The 20,315-nt window shown below is 42.6% G+C and overlaps 1 protein-coding gene across 1 annotated transcript in view; it reads right to left on the bottom strand.

Annotated features, from left to right (window-relative positions):
- Nucleotides 1–20,315, bottom strand: part of LOC126198818 (T-complex protein 1 subunit gamma) — a 103,782-nt gene that overhangs the window by 19,896 nt on the left and 63,571 nt on the right. The window contains exons 8-10 of the mRNA XM_049935389.1: nucleotides 13,648–13,791; nucleotides 12,920–13,117; nucleotides 12,342–12,498 (exon numbers count right to left, since the gene is read on the bottom strand). Coding sequence (XP_049791346.1) covers nucleotides 12,342–12,498; nucleotides 12,920–13,117; nucleotides 13,648–13,791 — 499 coding nt within the window. The remainder of the gene's footprint in view (nucleotides 1–12,341; nucleotides 12,499–12,919; nucleotides 13,118–13,647; nucleotides 13,792–20,315) is intronic.

The raw sequence follows: 20,315 nt of genomic DNA, 5'->3' as shown, positions 1-20,315 counted from the left end.
GTGGGGGCACCCTGGTGAATAACAGAATGACATTAAACCTTGCCAGGATATCTACGTCCTTCAGCCTGAAGTATGTTGATGTATTTTACATAGCATTGCAGAAATGTGGGCACGTACCTATGTAAGGTCTTAGTTTTTTTGTCAGCTGGTTGGTTGGTTGATTTAACGGAGGAAGGGGAGGGGGCAAAGGGACCAAACTGCTTTGTCATTGGTCCCTTTGTTCCTATAAAACAAGTCCACGGGGGATAGAATAAAATACTGCACAAAGCATGGAGAAAAGAAAACCATAAGAACTACATGAGGGCAACAAACATTACAATGGGCAAAATAAGACAAGAAAACCAAAGAGAGATGCAAAAACAGGTAGAAGGGATTAAAGTAAGAGGGCAGATGACCGGGACTGGCTGATCACGAAAATAAAAAAGATAAGCCAGCCACTCTGCAGCACATTAAAACCTTCAGCCTTAAAGCACTAGGGTGGAGAACACAGATTGACAAAGGACATGCACTAAAACTTAGAACGATGAAGGCCCTCCCCCCATGTAGAAAATAAAACTAAATCAGCTGTTGGGGCACTATCAGCTATGACTGGTGGTAATGTGTCAGGTAACTGATAATTCCATCGCAGGGCAGATAAAGTAGGACAGTGCAACAGAATGTCGGCCACCATCAACCGGACACCAGACCGACACTGTGGTGGGTCTTCATGGTGGAGGAGATAGCCAGGGGTTAGCCATGCGTGGCCTATGCGGAGCCAGCAGAGGACCACTGAGTCCCTGTGTGAGGGCTGCATGGAGGACTGCCATACATTTGCAGTCTCCTTTATGGCACGCAGTTTATTGGGCGTTTGTAGATTATGCCATACCGTGTCCCAAATCCTAAAAACCTTGCGATGTAATACCGAGCGCAGGTCAGTTTCAGAGATGCCAATCTCCAGAAGCGCTTTCCGAGTAGCCTGCTTGGCCAGGCTGTCAGCAAGCTAATTTCCTGGGATTCCGACACATTCCAGCATCCAAACAAACACCACTGAATGATCAGACCCCTTCCAGGGCATAGACTGACTCCTGGTTGGTCGCTACCAAAGGATGGTGAGGGTAGCACTAATCGATGGCTTGTAAGCTTCTCAAGGAGTCACTACAGACAAGGAAGGATTCACCAGAGCATAAACAGATATGCTCCAGAGCAATGGCCACCAGCTCTGCAGTGAAAACACTGAAGAATGTGTCCAGTATGAACATAAGCAAAGCCCACATACCCTCAACTATCAAGCCATCAGTGTAGACTACTTCAGAGCCCTGGGTTGCGTCAAGAATTGAGAGAAAGTACAGTGTAGAGCCTGAGGAGGAACTAAGTCCTTAGGATCATGCAAAAGGTCCATCCAAAACTGCGGCGTAGGTGTATGTGAATGGACCTGTAGGAGAGATGGCATACGCAAGGACTCCAGTTCAGACAGAAAGATCGGACACAAACAGTGATTGTAATCCCTGACCTGGGCCGCAGATACGGGAGATGAACTGCTGTGGTTGGGAAAATGAGATGGTAATTTGGATGCTCAAAAGAGCTATGAATGTGTGCAATATAACTGGTGAGCAACTGTTAGTGCCTGACCTTCAGCCTCCACCAGTAGGCTGATCACCAGACTCGTCCTAAAAGCTCCTGTCACTAGTCGAACTTCACAGTGGTGTACTGGGTCTAGTAACTGCAACGCAGACGGTGCTGCTGAACCATAAACCAGCCTCCCATAGTCAAGGCGGAACTGAACAACGGCTTTGTAGAGCTGCACCAGTGTAGAGTGATCTGCACCCCAACTGGTGTTGCTCAGGTAGCAGAGAGCTTTAAGGTGCTGCCAGCACTTCCGCTTAAGCTGGCAAAGATGAGGAAGCCAAGTCAATCGGGTGTCTAAAACCAGTCCTAAGAATCAATATGTCTCCACTGCAGTGAGTGGATCATGGTAAAGTTCTAGTTCCATTTGAATAGTACTGTGCCGACAGAAGTGCACGAGGCACGACTTTGTGGCAGAAAACTGGGAGCAGTGGATTAGAGCCCATGACTGTGCCTTGTGAAGACCGGCGTGACCAGGAACTAACATACACTTCACAGTTGCTCCATCAAGAGGGAGCAAGTGACACCTTTCCTGGACCGGTTGCTCTAAGGGATGGATGGTGAACAGCACACAGAGGTTTTGAAGGGCACTCAGAGTTGGAGCAGATGATGCAATTGAAAAGCCTGTGTCACCAGATGTACTGTGTGGCCTGATACCAGTTGAAAAGCTCTGCTGTAAATACTGAGCAGTGTTTCAGAAGCTGCTACTGAAAAATGTCAGTGCTAATTACGAAGGTACACCCGACACCACAGTCAGTCTGAGAACCAACATTGTAAACAAAGGTACTGCTGCGTAGTTCCGTGCAAAGGTCGCGAAACTGAAGCTGCAGTTCCTTAAGAAGCGAATTGAAGGCCAAGGTGAATATGGACCACCGCATGAAGCCAAGGTGGTGAAGGGTTCACACCCATTGGGAAAGTTGCAGGTAGCGGGGAGTTAAGCTGCTGGAGCAAGAGACAACAGCGAACGCCAGGAGGTAATAGAGAAAAGGCACATGCCCCATACTGGCGATCAATGGAGTCACTGAACGAGGCACAGGATGGGTGGCTATACATGGCAGAAAAGCAGCATGTTTGTTTACTGACTAGAGAGTCACCGTGACAGGAGAGCGGTAGTTCCCCACCTTCTGCAATCAGACCCCCAACCGGGCTAATGTAAAAGGTGCCAGTGACCAAACGGATGCCACAATGGTGGATAATATTGCGGCGGTGTGAGAGGGTTAATAGGTAGATGCATAAACGAAACATCCGTTGTCGAGTTTCGAACAGACAAGGGACCAGTACATATGGAGGAGGGTGGTTTGATCTGCTCCTCAGGAAATACCACTGAGGACAAGTAGGACACTGAGGGACTGCATACAGTGGGCCGCCAGGTAAGACCAAGATGTAAAGACAGTGGAAGAAACCAACTGCACTGCCAGAAATTCATACACACAGTTTTGTCAGTGGAAAAGCGAAAGCAGTTGTCAGTGCTCCACGAGTAAAGACGATCGAGACACCGCTCAATGAGAGGGGTCGGTGGAGAACTGCAAAAGTTGGCAGAATTCTCAAAGACAAGGGAGCCGGAGATGCACGGTGGGAGACAGGCCATTATAGGGTTAATGGCGATAGCAACGAGGACAATGCTCAGGACAGAACCCTGAGGCACACTGTTTTCCTGTATAAATGTGTCTGACAAGACATAACCCACACATACCTTGAAAACTCGGTCTTTTAAAAATTCCTGAAGGAAATGGGGCATGTGGCCATGGAAGCCCCATATGTAGAGAGTACAGAGGATACCAGACCTCCAGCAGGTGTTCTCCTATTTCGCCAAATCCAAAAGCACAGGCACAGTCTGATTTCTGCAGAAAACCATTCATGATATGAGTGGACCAAGTGATGAGATGGTCAACTGCAGAACTGTGTGCTGGAAATCCACACTGTACAGTGGTTAGTAAATTGCGAGATTCGAGGCACCGTAGCACCCAGGCATGAATCATATGTTCCATCACCTTGAAAACACAGATGGCAAGAGAAAAGGGTTACAACTAGAAGGAAGGTATTTGTCCTTAGCGGGCTTAGGTATGGGCATGACAGTGGCTTCCCGCCGCCATCTTGGAAATGTGCTCTCTGCCCAGATGCGATTTTACGTATGAACAAGAAAATGCTTGCCTGCAAGAGAAAGGTGCTGTGACATCTGAATGTGAACCTTGTCTGGCCCTGGCATGGACAACTGGGATGAAGTGAGAGCATGATCTGGCTTCCTCATAGTAAAGACAGCAACGTAGCAGTCACTATTCTGGGAAGCAAAGGGCATCACCTGAACCACCTCAGCTCGCTTCCGATGGAGGAAGGCAGGGTGATAGCGGGTGGAGCTCGAAATCTCCGCAAAATGGCGGCCCGAGGTGTTGGAGACAGTAATAGGGTCCATGATGACATCATCTACCACTGTCAGACCAGAAATTGGGGAATGGATTTTGGTCCCAGAGAGCCGTCAAGAGGTTGGCCCACATGACGGAAGAGGGAGTGGAACTGTTAAAAAGAGCTAGTAAATGAAATCCGGCTCCAAAAGCAAAGTGCCATTTCGTTAACAGGAGTAGGATTTCACAGGGCCAGAAATTGCATCAACACCTTTCTGAATAATAAACGGATGTACTGAAACAAAGGACTGACCATCTTCAGTATGCGACACCATGAGGAACCGTGGTTCAGCTGGGAGGGCCTTTGAGTCATTAGCTTCATCCTATTTACATTTGGTAGATGTTGGTGGTGAAAAATATGACTGCGAGAAAATCTTCCATGATCGCCAGTGCCTCAGATGGAGTGCTCCTTCCAACTGGGCAACCCCCCAAGAAGGGAGCACACCCTCCTCAGGTGATTGTTCACATCTCCCAAAAACCTGACAGAGGCACCAATTGGCAATTTAGAAAGGTAGCAGTGCAGGAAATCAACCCTCCCTGGACCTATACCGGGGGGTTCATGTGGACCCTACATTTCAACCCGGCGCTGGAAATTACTCATTACTCAGTCAATTGTGCATCAGATGCAAGGGCTGGTCTTCAGGAGTACACAGGGACAAAGAAGAGACAGTGGAACCTCAAATGCCAAAGTGGAGGAAGGATGTTGTTGTTGTGGTCTTCAGTCCTGAGACCGGTTTGATGCAGCTCTCCATGCTACTCTATCCTGTGCAAGCTGCTTCACCTCCCAGTACCTACTGCAACCTACATCCTTCTGAATCTGCTTAGTGTATTCATCTCTCGGTCTCCCTCTACGATTTTTACCCTCCACGCTGCCCTCCAATACTAAATTGGTGATCCCTTGATGCCTCAGAATATGCCCTACCAACCGATCCCTTCTTCTAGTCAAGTTGTGCCACAAACTTCTCTTCTCCCCAATGCTATTCAATACCTCCTCATTAGTTACGTGATCTACCCACCTTATCTTCAGCATTCTTCTGTAGCACCACATTTCGAAAGCTTCTATTCTCTTCTTGTCCAAACTAGTTATTGTCCATTTTTCACTTCCATACATGGCTACACTCCATACAAATACTTTCAGAAACGACTTCCTCACACTTAAATCTATACTCGATGTTAACAAATTTCTCTTCTTCAGAAACGATTTCCTTGCCATTGCCAGTCTACATTTTATATCCTCTCTACTTCGACCATCATCAGTTATTTTACTCCCTAAATAGCAAAACTCCTTTACTACTTTAAATGTCTCATTTCCTATTCTAATTCCCTCAGCATCACCCGACTTAATTAGACTACATTCCATTATCCTCGTTTTGCTTTTGTTGATGTTCATCTTATATCCTCCTTTCAAGACACTGTCCATTCCATTCAACTGCTCTTCCAAGTCCTTTGCTGTCTCTGACAGAATTACAATGTCATCAGCGAACCTCAAAGTTTTTAGTTCTTCTCCATGAATTTTAATGCCTACTCCGAATTTTTCTTTTGTTTCCTTTACTGCTTGCTCAATATACAGATTGAATAACATCGGGGAGAGGCTACAACCCTGTCTCACTCCCTTCCCAACCACTGCTTCCCTTTCATGTCCCTCGACTCTTACAACTGCCATCTGGTTTCTGTACAAATTGTAAATAGCCTTTCGCTCCTTGTATTTTACCCCTGCCACCTTCAGAATTTGAAAGAGAGTATTCCAGTTAACATTGTCAAAAGCTTTCTCTTTAATCTTTCTTCTAAGATAAGTCGTAAGGTTAGTATTGCCTCACGTGTTACAACATTTCTACGGAATCCAAACTGATCTTCCCCGAGGTCCCATTCTACCAGTTTTACCATTCGCCTGTAAAGAATTCGCGTTAGTATTTTGCAGCTGTGACTTATTAAACTGATAGTTCGGTAATTTTCACATCTGTCAACACCTGCTTTCTTTGGGATTGGAATTATTATATTCTTCTTGAAGTCTGTGGGTATTTCGCCTGTCTCATACATCTTGCTCACCAGATGGTAGAGTTTTGTCATGACTGGCTCTCCCAAGGCCATCAGTAGTTCTAATGGAATGTTGTCTACTCCCGGGGCCTTGTTTCAACTCAGGTCTTTCAGTGCTCTGTCAAACTCTTCACGCAGTATCTTATCTCCCATTTCATCTTCATCTACATCCTCTTCCATTTCCGTAATATTGTCCTCAAGTACATCGCCCTTGTATAAACCCTCTATATACTCCTTCCACCTTTCTGCCTTCCCTTCTTTGCTTAGAACTGGGTTGCCATCTGAGCTCTTGATATTCATACAAGTGGTTCTCTTCTCTCCAAAGGTCTCTTTAATTTTCCTGTAGGCAGTATCTATCTTACCCCTAGTGAGACAAGCCTCTATATCCTTACATTTGTCCTCGAGCCATCCCTGCTTAGCCATTTTGCACTTCCTGTCGATCTCATTTTTGAGACGTTTGTATTCCTTTTTGCCTGCTTCATTTACTGCATTTTTATATTTTCTCCTTTCATCAATTAAATTCAATATTTCTTCTGTTACCCAAGGATTTCTATTAGCCCTCGTCTTTTTACCTACTTGATCCTCTGCTGCCTTCACTACTTCATCCCTCAGAGCTACCCATTCTTCTTCTACTGTATTTCTTTCCCCCATTCCTGTCAATTGTTCCCTTATGCTCTCCCTGAAACTTTCTACAACCTCTGGTTCTTTCAGTTTATCCAGGTCCCATCTCCTTAAATTCCCACCTTTTTGCAGTTTCTTCAGTTTCAATCTGCAGTTCATAACCAATAGATTGTGGTCAGAATCCACATCTGCCCCTGGAAATGTCTTACAATTTAAAACCTGGTTCCTAAATCTCTGTCTTACCATTATATAATCTATCTGATACCTTTTAGTATCTCCAGGATTCTTCCAGGTATACAACCTTCTTTTATGATTCTTGAACCAAGTGTTAGCTATGATTAAGTTATGCTCTGTGCAAAATTCTACAAGGCGGCTTCCTCTTTTATTCCTTCCCCCCACTCCATATTCACTTACTATGTTTCCTTCTCTCCCTTTTCCTACTGACGAATTCCAGTCACCCATGACTATTAAATTTTCGTCTCCCTTCACTACCTGAATAATTTCTTTTATCTCGTCATACATTTCATCAATTTCTTCATCATCTGCAGAGCTAGTTGGCATATAAACTTGTACTACTGTAGTAGGCATGGGCTTTGTGTCTATCTTGGCCACAATAATGCGTTCACTATGCTGTTTGTAGTAGCTAACCCGCACTCCTATTTTTTTATTCATTATTAAACCTACTCCTGCATTACCCCTATTTGATTTTGTATTTATAACCCTGTTATCACCTGACCAAAAGTCTTGTTCCTCTTGCCACCGAACTTCACTGATTCCCACTATATCTAACTTTAACCTATCCATTTCCCTTTTTAAATTATCTAACCTACCTGCCCGATTAAGGGATCTGACATTCCACGCTCCGATCCGTAGAATGCCAGTTTTCTTTCTCCTGATAACGATGTCCTCTTGAGTAGTCCCCGCCCGGAGATCCGAATGGGGGACTATTTTACCTCCGGAATATTTTACCCAAGAGGACGCCATCATCATTTAATCATACAGTAAAGCTGCATGTCCTCGGGAAAAATTACGGCTGTAGTTTCCCCTTGCTTTCAGTCGTTCGCAGTACCAGCACAGCAAGGCTGTTTTGGTTAATGTTACAAGGCCAGATCAGTCAATCATCCAGACTGTTGCCCCTGCAACTACTGAAAAGGCTGCTGCCCCTCTTCAGGAACCACATGTTTGTCTGGCCTCTCAACAGATACCCCTCCGTTGTGGTTGCACCTACGGTACGACCATCTGTATCGCTGAGGCACGCAAGCCTCCCCACCAACAGCAAGGTCCATGGTTCATGGGGGAAGGGAGGAAGGATAAGAGAAGGGGAATGAAAAAAAGAAAAAAGTAACAAAATACGGTGCAGAGACTGTTCTGATATCAGCAGTGCAATATGCAGAACACATTTCCAACAACATCCCTGACATATCCTGCAAGGGAGGGGAAAAAGAATAGCAAGAAGATAACATGCAGCATGAAAGGGAAAAGATGCTGCAAAGGCTGGGGGCCCATGGTAACCAAGCACAAACCCAACAAAAAGTGGTCTTTTTCTCTTCTTCTTAGTGGGGATGGCGTTAATCTTCCTGAGCATTTACTCAGTACAGTCCTTGCGGGAGAGAAAGAAAGTAGTGTTGCCTCTGTCCACAGTGAAACAACGATCTCAGGTCCTGAATGAAAACAAAACTGTTACTCAGAATGGCAGATTAGGCACATTTGGCACACCACCACTATGGTACAACCTGAGCAGACAGAAGAAGTCAAGGAGGAAGAGTTGGAGACTGCCTTTATATTGTACACTGGCACACAAAAGCACCAAGTAAAACCTGTCTTTTGCCCAGCCAATAAAACACGGGCATTATTGGGGAGCACCCAAGATAACCTTTTATTTAAGGCCAGCAAGCAGTGCGCAGCAATGAAGATCATTGATGAGAACACCAGGGGCACATGTGAGGAATGTACCATAAGAAGTCGGCAGCTGCCGACCAGTTTGTCTGATAACTGCAGGAACACCAGATCCACCTCTTACAATGGCTACTGTAAGCCATCCATTGCCATGGGTAAATGTATCATTCACATCAATACTAAAATTCAATCTGCAACCACGAAACATACAGGGTCCTTCGAGGAGTTCACTGGCAGATATATTCTTCAGCTTGTTAGTCTTCTTGTCAGCAGCAGATGTGGTCATTTCAATGTTCTCGATGGTTTTGTAGACTGTTTGACGAGAACGTCGACGGTATCTTCTGTATACGTATGTACCAAGATTTTAGCACTGACCAAAAATATTGACTCAGTGTCATTAAAGAGACCACTGTAATTTTCACCAGGGACAATCTCATGAACTTGGACTGTGGCTATAATCTCAGCAGGCTTGAGAACCAGCACTGCGTCCAACTGATAAACTCAGCAATCACAATAACCTGGTGGCGAGGGTGGACAGAATGACTACCCTATACTACCACAGACATTGATGCCATTACTTCCACAACTGCTTATGCACATGTCAGGTGCGCTTATGCACATGTCAGGTGCGAGCCGCACAGGGAAGGAATACAAGTCACCTGAGCATCCCCAAGAGCTCAGTTCATCAGCGCACATGATAATTGCGACATGTCCGGTCGGTTGCTGAAATGTTGTATCCACAGACAATACGAACCAGGTGTACGTCCATGAACTGTTTGATAAATAAATATGCAGAGAGAAGCTGAAGAGTCTTCCCCACAGTACATAATACTGTTTACTTCACTTACTTTCACTCCCATATTTCACATGGTGTTATTTTTTGGGTCTACTCTGTGCACTCACCAAGAATTTTATCAGTCTAGAAAAGAGCCGTCAGACTGATATCCAGAGTCAGTTTGCAAACTTCGTGTGGGCTGTCATTTAGGTGTGTCTCAACTAACTCTGGCATCCCTATGCATATAGTACATCATGGGATTTTTTGTTGCCAATACTGACTCTTTCAGAAGGAACTGCGATAGTCATTCAGGGAACACTACACAGAAAAATGATTTGTGCTTGAACAACACTTCCTTAATCACTGTACAGATAGGTGTACACTAGGGGGAAAAAAATTGTATTCAAATCCATGTTGAAAGCTTATCAGTGAAACACTGCAATTCTGCATAGGGGCTACTCAGAGTAACTGAGAGAACTTCTCCATATCAAATGTCTTATTTATATACTCACAATTTTTTCATGTTTTATTAATTTTATGTCAGTACCAGAACAATAGACCAGTGTCACATTGCACACCACTTTAGCCAATAAGGTGTACTAAAAAACAATGCATTTTGGAGTGACTTATGTGGTGTATCCTGGGAACTGCATATTTTCGTAATACACAAGTATAAATTCTAAAACCACCAAATATGGGGTGTTAGCATTGCAAACACTGAAATTAATAATGGTGGCTGCTTGGTTTGCTTCTACCAGCCAATCGTACCACAGGACATGTGACTGACGTGCCAGACACTAAATATATTAATTAATTGCTACTCATTTCACTCACAGTAATCTAAGATGTGTCATTAGGTCCCACCTAACCACAACCTCTGTCACATGTCCTGTGCTGCAGTTGGCTGATGGGATCATGTGCAGGGTGCTAAGATTACTTGACAGAAACAAATACAGCAATTTGATTTCACTGTCTGCAAAGGTAACATGCTGTTTTCAATAGGGTTGGTTGTGTTAAAGAGTTAGGAAATGTTATGTTAGTCTACGACAACTTTAATTTTTTTATTAACAATTTTTCTCATTTTATGAACTATTTAGTGACTTGTTCCACAAACACGTAGCTTTGGATCGTATGTCCCATGAACTCTGATAAATAAGTAACCAAAAGTTCATGTATTATGGCAAGCAAATAGGAGAGGGGGACAATGTTAAATTCTTGGGATCACAACTTCAATTGGCAGGAGCATGCCACATGATTGCTGAAGTGCCTAACCAAAATATTTATTTGCAGCATAGATGTTGATCGATATAGGTGACAAAAATAAAACAGCTAGCATACTTTCATTCCATACCCTCAAAGAGAACTCTCTTTGGGGTTACTCATCAAATCGAACTAAGGTTTTCCTTGTCCAGCGTCATATGGTACGAATTCAAAAACATCCTGCAGGGCTTTAGTTCAAGGAACTTGGGGCACTAACTGCTGTTTTACAATATATTTATTTCTTAATTAAGTTCGATTTGTCTTTTTTTTTTTCAAATCAACAGTTCAGTTTATCGTATCAATACTTGAAATAATAATCTTCAGAAAAATTTATAGTCATTTTGGTCCAGAAAGACGCCCATTACATAGGAACACACGTTTTCCATAACTTCTCTGCAGTCATAGGAAGTTTAGCTGTTGAGACAGTGCAGCTGAAGAGGTTGAAGGTAATGAACCACCACAACCACCACCACCACCACCACCACCACCACCACCACCACCACCACCATTTTGACATCTTAAGGTCTCATAGTTGCAGTCATCATCATCCATTAGCAATAGACTTAACTTTGCAGATGTTACACTGTTTTACATTGGAGGAGAACTGTGCTTATCACTTGATGGAATATTCATCAACCTCGCATGTATGCCAAAAGTTTTCATTTGGCCAGATATTTGGAACACAGGACTAGAAGCACAGGTTTGGAATTGGAAAATATATCTAAGCAAAAACTGTTTCTCATATTTCCGCAGACATTCAGCCATATTCACAATATATTCTGGCAATTCTAGAATCCTAGAATGTTTGCTTTATCAAAAATGGCTCTGAGCACTATGGGACTTAACTTCTGAGGTCATCAGTCCCCTAGAACTTAGAACTACTTAAACCTAACTAACCTAAGGACATCAGACACATCCATGACCGAGGCAGGATTCGAACCTGCGACCGTAGCGGTCGCGCGGTTCCAGACTGTAGCGCCTAGAACTGCTAGGCCACTACAGCCGGCCTTTGCTTTATCAGCTGGCACAATGTGTGGTTCATCTGTTTAACATGAACTCAGTGTATCCAGCAACAACCAACATCAGCAGACAAAAAGTCTGCAACTGCAGCACGACAAACACTGTCGAGGTACTTTCATGATCAAGAATATGTTTTTGTGGAATTGTCTAAAACATTCAGTTCTGTTGACTGTTACGAATCTATTCTCCAAGACAGTATCCAAGCAAAAGTGAGGATTGCCATCCATGGAGAACTTTGGATCTTACAGTCAGGTAACGAACCTTGACACATGAATGAAGAACTGCTTGGAGAAAATGTCTCTCTCTCTCTCTCTCACACACACACACACACACACACACACACACAGACAGAGAGAAAGAGAGAGAGAGAGAGAGGGGGGGGGAGAGGAGGGGGAGGGAGTGCGATGGGGGAAGGAGGGAGAGGGGGATGGAGGGAGGAGGGAAGGGGGGAAGGGGGAGAGGGGGGAAGGGGGAGAGGGGGAGGGAGGGAGAGGGGGGAGGGGGAGAGGGGGGAGGGAGGGAGAGGGGGGAGGGAGGGAGAGGGGGGAGGGAGGGAGAGGGGGGAGGGAGGGAGAGGGGGAGTATGTATATAATACAGACAATTTCAGATAATGTATAAATTGATGATTGGGATTGCTAACAAACAGAGGGCAATTACTGAGTTACATACAGAGTATATAAAATTAACTATATTCAACTTTGGTATCTTGTTATAGTAAGTGTTTGAACTGTACCTGTGGCATGTTTAGCTCGTAACGCAGTCAGTGTCCTAATTGTGTTTGCACCACAATTTTGTGCCAAAGTTCGAGGAATGACTTCCAGAGCCTGGGCAACTGCTTGATACGGCCACTGACCAACACCCTGTACACTCTTCGCTTTCTCTGTAAGAGCCTGAGAACAACAAAAATGGTCATAATTTCTTCACATATTTCAGGAGTAAATAAAGCCAAAAAAAAAAAAAAAAAAAAGCACTACAAATTTTCTGGAAGAGGAGAAGAAGGAGAACACAAATAGCTAGCTGGAAATGAAAGTCCACCTCCACCACTAGCATATTCATCTGAAGTTTTAACTACTAATGTAGACCAATTATTTGTGAGAATGCTGCTATCCATCAAATGCAACTACATGTAGTATTTATAGCTCTGTAACATATGACAATGAAATCAGATCATGTATTGTTACATACAAAGCTAAACAAAGAATTTAATTCCAATTTGAAGGTTCGATTTAGAATTTGATTTACCTTCATAAATGGATCAATGGAAACCAAGTTGATGGCCAGGACAAATATTTACAAAGATAAGAAACTTACCTGAGAGAGTGCCATTTCAACAGCACCACCTCCTGGTACTAACTTTGGCTCAATCAAAATATTACGAGCTACATGGAGCGCATCTTGAAGGTTTCGTTCCACTTCATTTAGAATATCTTTACTTGGACCTCTTAACAATATTGTGCAAGCTTTTGGGTCTTCACATTCAGTGATAAAGCAGAAGTACTCATCCCCAAACTGAGAAAATGAAAAAGGGTATATTAATGTTCAAATATAGCACCAAAAAAATAAAAACATAATATTAATTTAAAACCAAAGAAGAGGGATGAAATGCTGATGAATATATTCTGAAGAAAGACAGTAAACAACAAAATTTTTGACAAACTGCCTATTGGCTTCTGTCTCGGGTTCTTCGGCCGACGTTCATATAATGATTTTTCTGACGTTTCGCCAGCACGAGTGGCTGGAATTGTCAAAGCTTCACCCTCCATTGCCAGTGGTGAACTGGGCAATGGAGGGTGAAGCTTTGACAATGCCAGCTACTCGTGCTGGCGAAACGTCAGAAAAATCATTAGATGAACGTCGGCCGAAGAACCCGAGACAGAAGCCAATAGGCAGTTTGTCAACAAGTGGCCACGAAAGCCTCAACAGTTTTGAACAAAAATTTTGATAATATTCACTGCTAAATTAAAGAATATACAGTAATTCATAGTTTGCCTTACAGTCTTGGCTACATCAGTAAATTTAGCATCTGAGAATTACTTTACCTTTTTAATTTCGAACAGACCCGCTTTTGTTCCCACGTCATCTTCCTTTAGTTCATCAGTGCGGTTCACAATAGTAGCACCACATGCACGCGCAATGCGATTGTTATCAGTTTTTCGAACACGACGAATTGCTGATATTCCTGCCTGAAATTTAAACACAGTTTTACAGTTACATGGGTACGTTAAACAAAAATACAGTATAATCCCTTTTTAAGTTCCTGTAATTAATGTTTTCCCACAACTTACAATTTTTATGGATCCTGCCAAATTTCCTATGTTCACAAAATTGATTCCCAGCCCATTTTTGCATTAACATTTACGTTATTTTCCCACGATTTGCGCTTTAAGAAACAATGTTTGTGAAGGAAAAACTGAAGTAATTTACACAAAATGATGTCGGCACAGTGCTGACCTTAAAGCAGTGTTTACAAAAGTTAAGTGGTAAAGTTTCTTGACACCAGTGTGCTCTACTCAGCAGATCTGAATCTGTAAAAGTTGGAACAATTTATGCTTTGTCACCTGTCACCATTCTACTTGGCAGGGTGGCTGATGGGAGTAACTTTAAACCCTGCATGAGTTACATATTTTTCCACGCTCAGCATGTCATACGCTGAGAATTTATTCTTACTGTCATGTGCAAATATTTATGTAAGTATCTTTTGTGGCATTTCACAAATAAGCAGTGCGAGTGATGGTTTGTGTACGAGTGGTTTTCTGCATAATGGAGAAGGCATGGTACACCTAACAACCTCAAAAAGATGACTACAGTGTAAGAGAGGCACAACAGCACATACATGCAAACATCACAACACATGTATGTAAATATTTACACTTGACAACGAAAATAAATTTCTGGAAAGTGGAATGCTATAATAAGCACCTGATGCAGCATTTGCTCATTAAAATAATGAATGACACTGTTGCAGGCTTGCTGAACCACTGATTATGATGAATGAAATTAAGTTCAACATTTCTACTTCCAAGACAGTTACCAGTTGCAGTTACATCACTAGGTAAACACAGCACATAGCGGTTCTGCCTACTTTATTTTCTTTGTTTGTTGTCCTTGGTGTCGACGTACTGTGTTGCTACACTGGCTGAAAAATTGGATTGTGGATTCCGACACTGACTACTGTAAATAATGTAGCTGACAAATGCACAGTTACGTTTCGATGTATTTTACTTTATGTTCACAACCCCCCCCCCCCCCCCAAATAATACACAGTTATATATGGCCAGGGCACTATTGTTCAAACTTCCAATAAGCCACACTAATAGTTAGCAGGCAAATCATCCACATACTGCTACAATAGATTACTGTTGAACATCTACGAGCACTAAAAGCCTAACCACAAAGTTCACAGTTCTTGAAGAATAATCAGGTAGGCATGAAGCAGACACTGTCACTGTTTTTACACACAGCCTAATTGTTTAAAACTTATTCCACAGTTATTTTGAAGCATTGCTGCTGTTCTAACCAGCACAGGTTACTCGTCTGAACTGTCTTGCAACCAAAAATCGGGCCCTTATATATCATCACAATAATAGGTACTGAAACTACACATTGTTCTAAGTTAAATTTACAGAAATTACAATTAAAACTTTAACACATTAAATTAACTGAATATATCGTAAAACTGCATCTTTTTAACAGTTTCTTCTACTGCAAGAGAACTGTTAATTACTTTGGAATTAATGAAGGGCTGGTTTTACTAACATGTTTACGAATAGAGCTAAATAGATACTTTAAGATTACTAGCATTTCGTCTTCCAAATGTTTGCAATTATTAAAGAATTTATATTTGTTTATATGTCAACAATAGAATTTAAATTACGAAACAATTACTGATTTCACCCTATAACGAATAATACTAACCAGGAATGGGGAACATCAATTACCTACATAAAAATAAGCACAAAATTAGATTTGCTGTTATTTACTTTAAAACTGAGGGGCAACCTTTTTCCTTTATGGAAATGCAGGTTATACTAGGTTGTAAGGGTAGTCACTCGCCATGTCATCATTGTGCTGCATGTGGCCAGGAGGAAAATTTCTTCATTCAATGTTTTTTGTTTGACACAAGTGTCACTGTCACTATCTTGTGAACTGTGTCAGTGCTACATAATTTATGTATCTTCAAAAAGTATTTTTGAAGTTATATTTCATTCTGTGTTAGATTCAATAGGTATGTATCCTATGTATCCTTCCTGTATTCTTGTGTCTGTAAAAAATTAAATAATGAAATTCAAGTAACGTAGCTCACAAACATTGTTCTTCAAACTTGAAAATTGGTATAATAGACTACTTTCCTGAGGAAATTAGCAAATCACCACAAAATAAATATTCATATCAACTGAAGAGTGGAAACTATGCTGCAGAAATAAAAGGCCTAAGAGTTTTTTTGAAGCATCAAGTTTAATGGGTGAAGCAAAGTTGAAGGAAAGGTAGTGAAGTAGAGACTAGATGTCACTAGTGGCTCTGTAACAGTTTCTTGCAGACGAGCGTTTTGAAAATTTTCGTACCAGAGTGACATTTTCACATCAATCACACACACACACACACACACACACACACACACACACACACACACACAAATTAATAAATGATTTAGTACAATGTTTTATTTCAACTGCCTGCCCTTCTTTACTAATAATAAAAATATTGTACAATTTGAGTGAATATATATCTAGATAACTTTGAGTAGCACCTACACACTGAGGGTTAATAATGTATGCAAATAGTTCATCCATCCTGGGAATCGAGAATCTTTATGATTTTTGCTTAAGATTAGTATCAATACTAGCAATGTACATGTCCTGTGAATTCCAAGAATTTTGAGAATGACAAGAAAATGTTTTTATCGTATAATATAGTTACAAATTAATAATTTTTGGATTTTTCCCCTTTACTTGTACTGTGAAACAAAGCTCCTTAACAAACTTCATGATTTTAGGTCAATAGGAAGTACCCTAAACATTTTGACGAGTGACTTAAAAGATTATCAAATTGTGTGACAAAAATGGCCATACCTTCCGACTGTGTTGACTTAGAAGCTTAAACTTTTCACAGTGCCCAGAGACTGTAGACCTCAGTATGTGACCTAAATGTGGTCCTACATGTACTAATCTTATAATTTAAGCAACTGCATTATATACAGGACGACATATACATAAGATTTAATTTGAAATACTGCATCTCTAAATTTGTACAACAGCAGTTTATATGGAAAGCAAAGCTTTCCTATTAATTATTCCTACTTTCCACTATTGCAAAGATTAAATGAGCCTACTGCAACAAAAAGCAATTTTGAATGAGAGGCAGCTACAATTCTAGACATTGGTCCTGTTGGAATAGTTCAGTGTGGCACATGGCTGTGATGTCTCCATTCTCCTCACTGATAGCCCAGAGCACGATGGATACAAGTGGCCTTCCTCACTAAATCTAAATGTTACTGACACAATTGTGGCAGTATGCTGCTTGACAGTGTAAGGCAAACAATGGCACAATATCACCGTGCAATACATACTTCTAGGATGCATCAGTTATAACTCCGCCTTCATAGTGAACATGTCAGTGTTCAACGATGGGACTGTGTATCGCGACAGTTGCTTGCCTTGTGAAACACAGGCAGAAATTGGACAGAATGTATGGAACATGCCTGAGATGCTTTGTTCAAATGTTTCAACAGACTGAGGACTATTTTGTATCTTCACAGGTTCATAAACCACAACAACAACTAATTACAAATTTAACAAGTGATTGTAGAATTATTTCGTAGTCTACACGTGCTGTTTTCTATGTATTTCTACCTTAACAACTGTTGCAAACCAAATAAAACAATTATACTGATTGAAAGCTTTCATGATCCCATGTCTGTACTGTGACAACTGCTGCAAGAAAAGTAGATATGTATGCTTGTTGGACAGCTGACCTGCTCCCATCTGCCAATTATGAGAAGTGTTACAAATAAAATAAACATGCCTGATTACTGTTATGACATCACGATCTTCACTGACATCCAGCATTCTGCAGGCAAAACAGGTAGACAACTTTTCCTTTACCGAAATAAACAGTTGTAATTCTGCCGGAATTTGCATTAAAAAGTATCTTCTATTTATTGGTGGTGACTAGTTTCGGGCATTATGTCCATTTTAAAACCATCATCTTTGTACATAATTTAAATACAGTAAAATACGCCTTATTGAAAACAGGTACTAGAATGGCTACACAGATAGTTCAACATTGTACAGTTCCCTCTGTACTGCTCAGCATAGTTTGTTTATTGTATGTTTAATTGCCTGTATGACCATTCTAGATTGTCTGCTGTGGCCATTTCCAAGCATGTACACTTGACTGTGTTTAAATTACATACAAAGATAGATAGTTTGAAAAGGGACATATTGTCTGAAATCTTACGAACCTTAGAATATATTCTGAGCTCAAACCTAATGAGATACCTCGAACCGAATGACCTCCTCCATGCCAATCAGCATGGATTCCGTAAACATCAATCATGTGAAACAAACTCCCACTTTTGATATGAATATAACAGAGGGAAACATTCCACGTGGAAAAAATATATCTAAAAAGAAAGATGATGAGACTTACCAAACAAAAGCGCTGGCAGGTCGATAGACACACAAACAAACACAAATATACACACAAAATTCAAGCTTTCGCAACAAACTGTTGCCTCATCAGGAAAGAGGGAAGGAGAGGGAAAGACGAAAGGATGTGGGTTTTAAGGGAGAGGGTAAGGAGTCATTCCAATCCCGGGAGCGGAAAGACTTACCTTAGGGGGAAAAAAGGACAGGTATACACTCGCACACACACACATATCCATCCACACATACAGACACAAGCAGACATATTTAAAGACAAAGAGTTTGGGCAGAGATGTCAGTCGAGGTGGAAGAGTAGAGGCAAAGAAGTTGTTGAGAGACAGGTGAGGTATGAGTGGCGGCAACTTGAAATTAGCGGAGATTGAGGCCTGGCGGATAACGAGAAGAGAGGATATACTGAAGGGCAAGTTCCCATCTCCGGAGTTCGGATAGGTTGGTGTTGGTGGGAAGTATCCAGATAACCCGGACGGTGTAACACTGTGCCAAGATGTGCTGGCTGTGCACCAAGGCATGTTTAGCCACAGGGTGATCCTCATTACCAACAAACACTGTCTGCCTGTGTCCATTCATGCGAATGGACAGTTTGTTGCTGGTCATTCCCACATAGAATGCATCACAGTGTAGGCAGGTCAGTTGGTAAATCACGTGGGTGCTTTCACACGTGGCTCTGCCTTTGATCGTGTACACCTTCCGGGTTACAGGACTGGAGTAGGTGGTGGTGGGGGGGTGCATGGGACAGGTTTTGCACCGGGGGCGGTTACAAGGATAGGAGCCAGAGGGTAGGGAAGGTGGTTTGGGGATTTCATAGGGATGAACTAACAGGTTACGAAGGTTAGGTGGACGGCGGAAAGACACTCTTGGCGGAGTGGGGAGGATTTCATGAAGGATGGATCTCATTTCAGGGCAGGATTTGAGGAAGTCGTATCCCTGCTGGAGAGCCACATTCAGAGTCTGGTCCAGTCCCGGAAAGTATCCTGTCACAAGTGGGGCACTTTTGTGGTTCTTCTGTGGGGGATTCTGGGTTTGAGGGGATGAGGAAGTGGCTCTGGTTATTTGCTTCTGTACCAGGCCGGGAGGGTAGTTGCGGGATGAGAAAGCTGTTGTCAGGTTGTTGGTGTAATGTTTCAGGGATTCCGGACTGGAGCAGATTCGTTTGCCACGAAGACCTAGGCTGTAGGGAAGGGACCGTTTGATGTGGAATGGGTGGCAGCTGTCATAATGGAGGTACTGTTGCTTGTTGGTGGGTTTGATGTGGACGGACGTGTGAAGTTGGCCATTGGACAGGTGGAGGTCAACGTCAAGGAAAGTGGCATGGGATTTGGAGTAGGACCAGGTGAATCTGATGGAACCAAAGGAGTTGAGGTTGGAGAGGAAATTCTGGAGTTCTTCTTCACTGTGAGTCCAGATCATGAAGATGTCATCAATAAATCTGTACCAAACTTTGGGTTGGCAGACCTGGGTAACCAAGAAGGCTTCCTCTAAGCGACCCATGAATAGGTTGGCATACGAGGGGGCCATCCTGGTACCCATGGCTGTTCCCTTTAATTGTTGGTATGTCTGGCCTTCAAAAGTGAAGAAGTTGTGGGTCAGGATGAAGCTGGTTAAGGTAATGAGGAAAGAGGTTTTAGGTAGGGTGGCAGGTGATCGGCGTGAAAGGAAATGCTCCATCGCAGCGAGGCCCTGGACGTGCGGAATATTTGTGTATAAGGAAGTGGCATCAATGGTTACAAGGATGGTTTCCGGGGGTAACAGATTGGGTAAGGATTCCAGGCGTTCAAGGAAGTGGTTGGTGTCTTTGATGAAGGATGGGAGACTGCATGTAATGGGTTGGAGGTGTTGATCTACGTAGGCAGAGATACGTTCTGTGGGGGCTTGGTAACCAGCTACAATGGGGCGGCCGGGATGATTGGGTTTGTGGATTTTAGGAAGAAGGTAGAAGGTTGGGGTGCGGGGTGTCGGTGGGGTCAGGAGGTTGATGGAGTCAGGTGAAAGGTTTTGCAGGGGGCCTAAGGTTCTGAGGATTCCTTGAAGCTCCGCCTGGACAT

Source organism: Schistocerca nitens, chromosome 8, assembly GCF_023898315.1.
Source record: "Schistocerca nitens isolate TAMUIC-IGC-003100 chromosome 8, iqSchNite1.1, whole genome shotgun sequence".
NCBI lineage: Eukaryota > Metazoa > Arthropoda > Insecta > Orthoptera > Acrididae > Schistocerca > Schistocerca nitens.
Note: the sequence above shows the minus strand (reverse complement) of the source record. Positions and strands in the feature narration are given on the sequence as shown.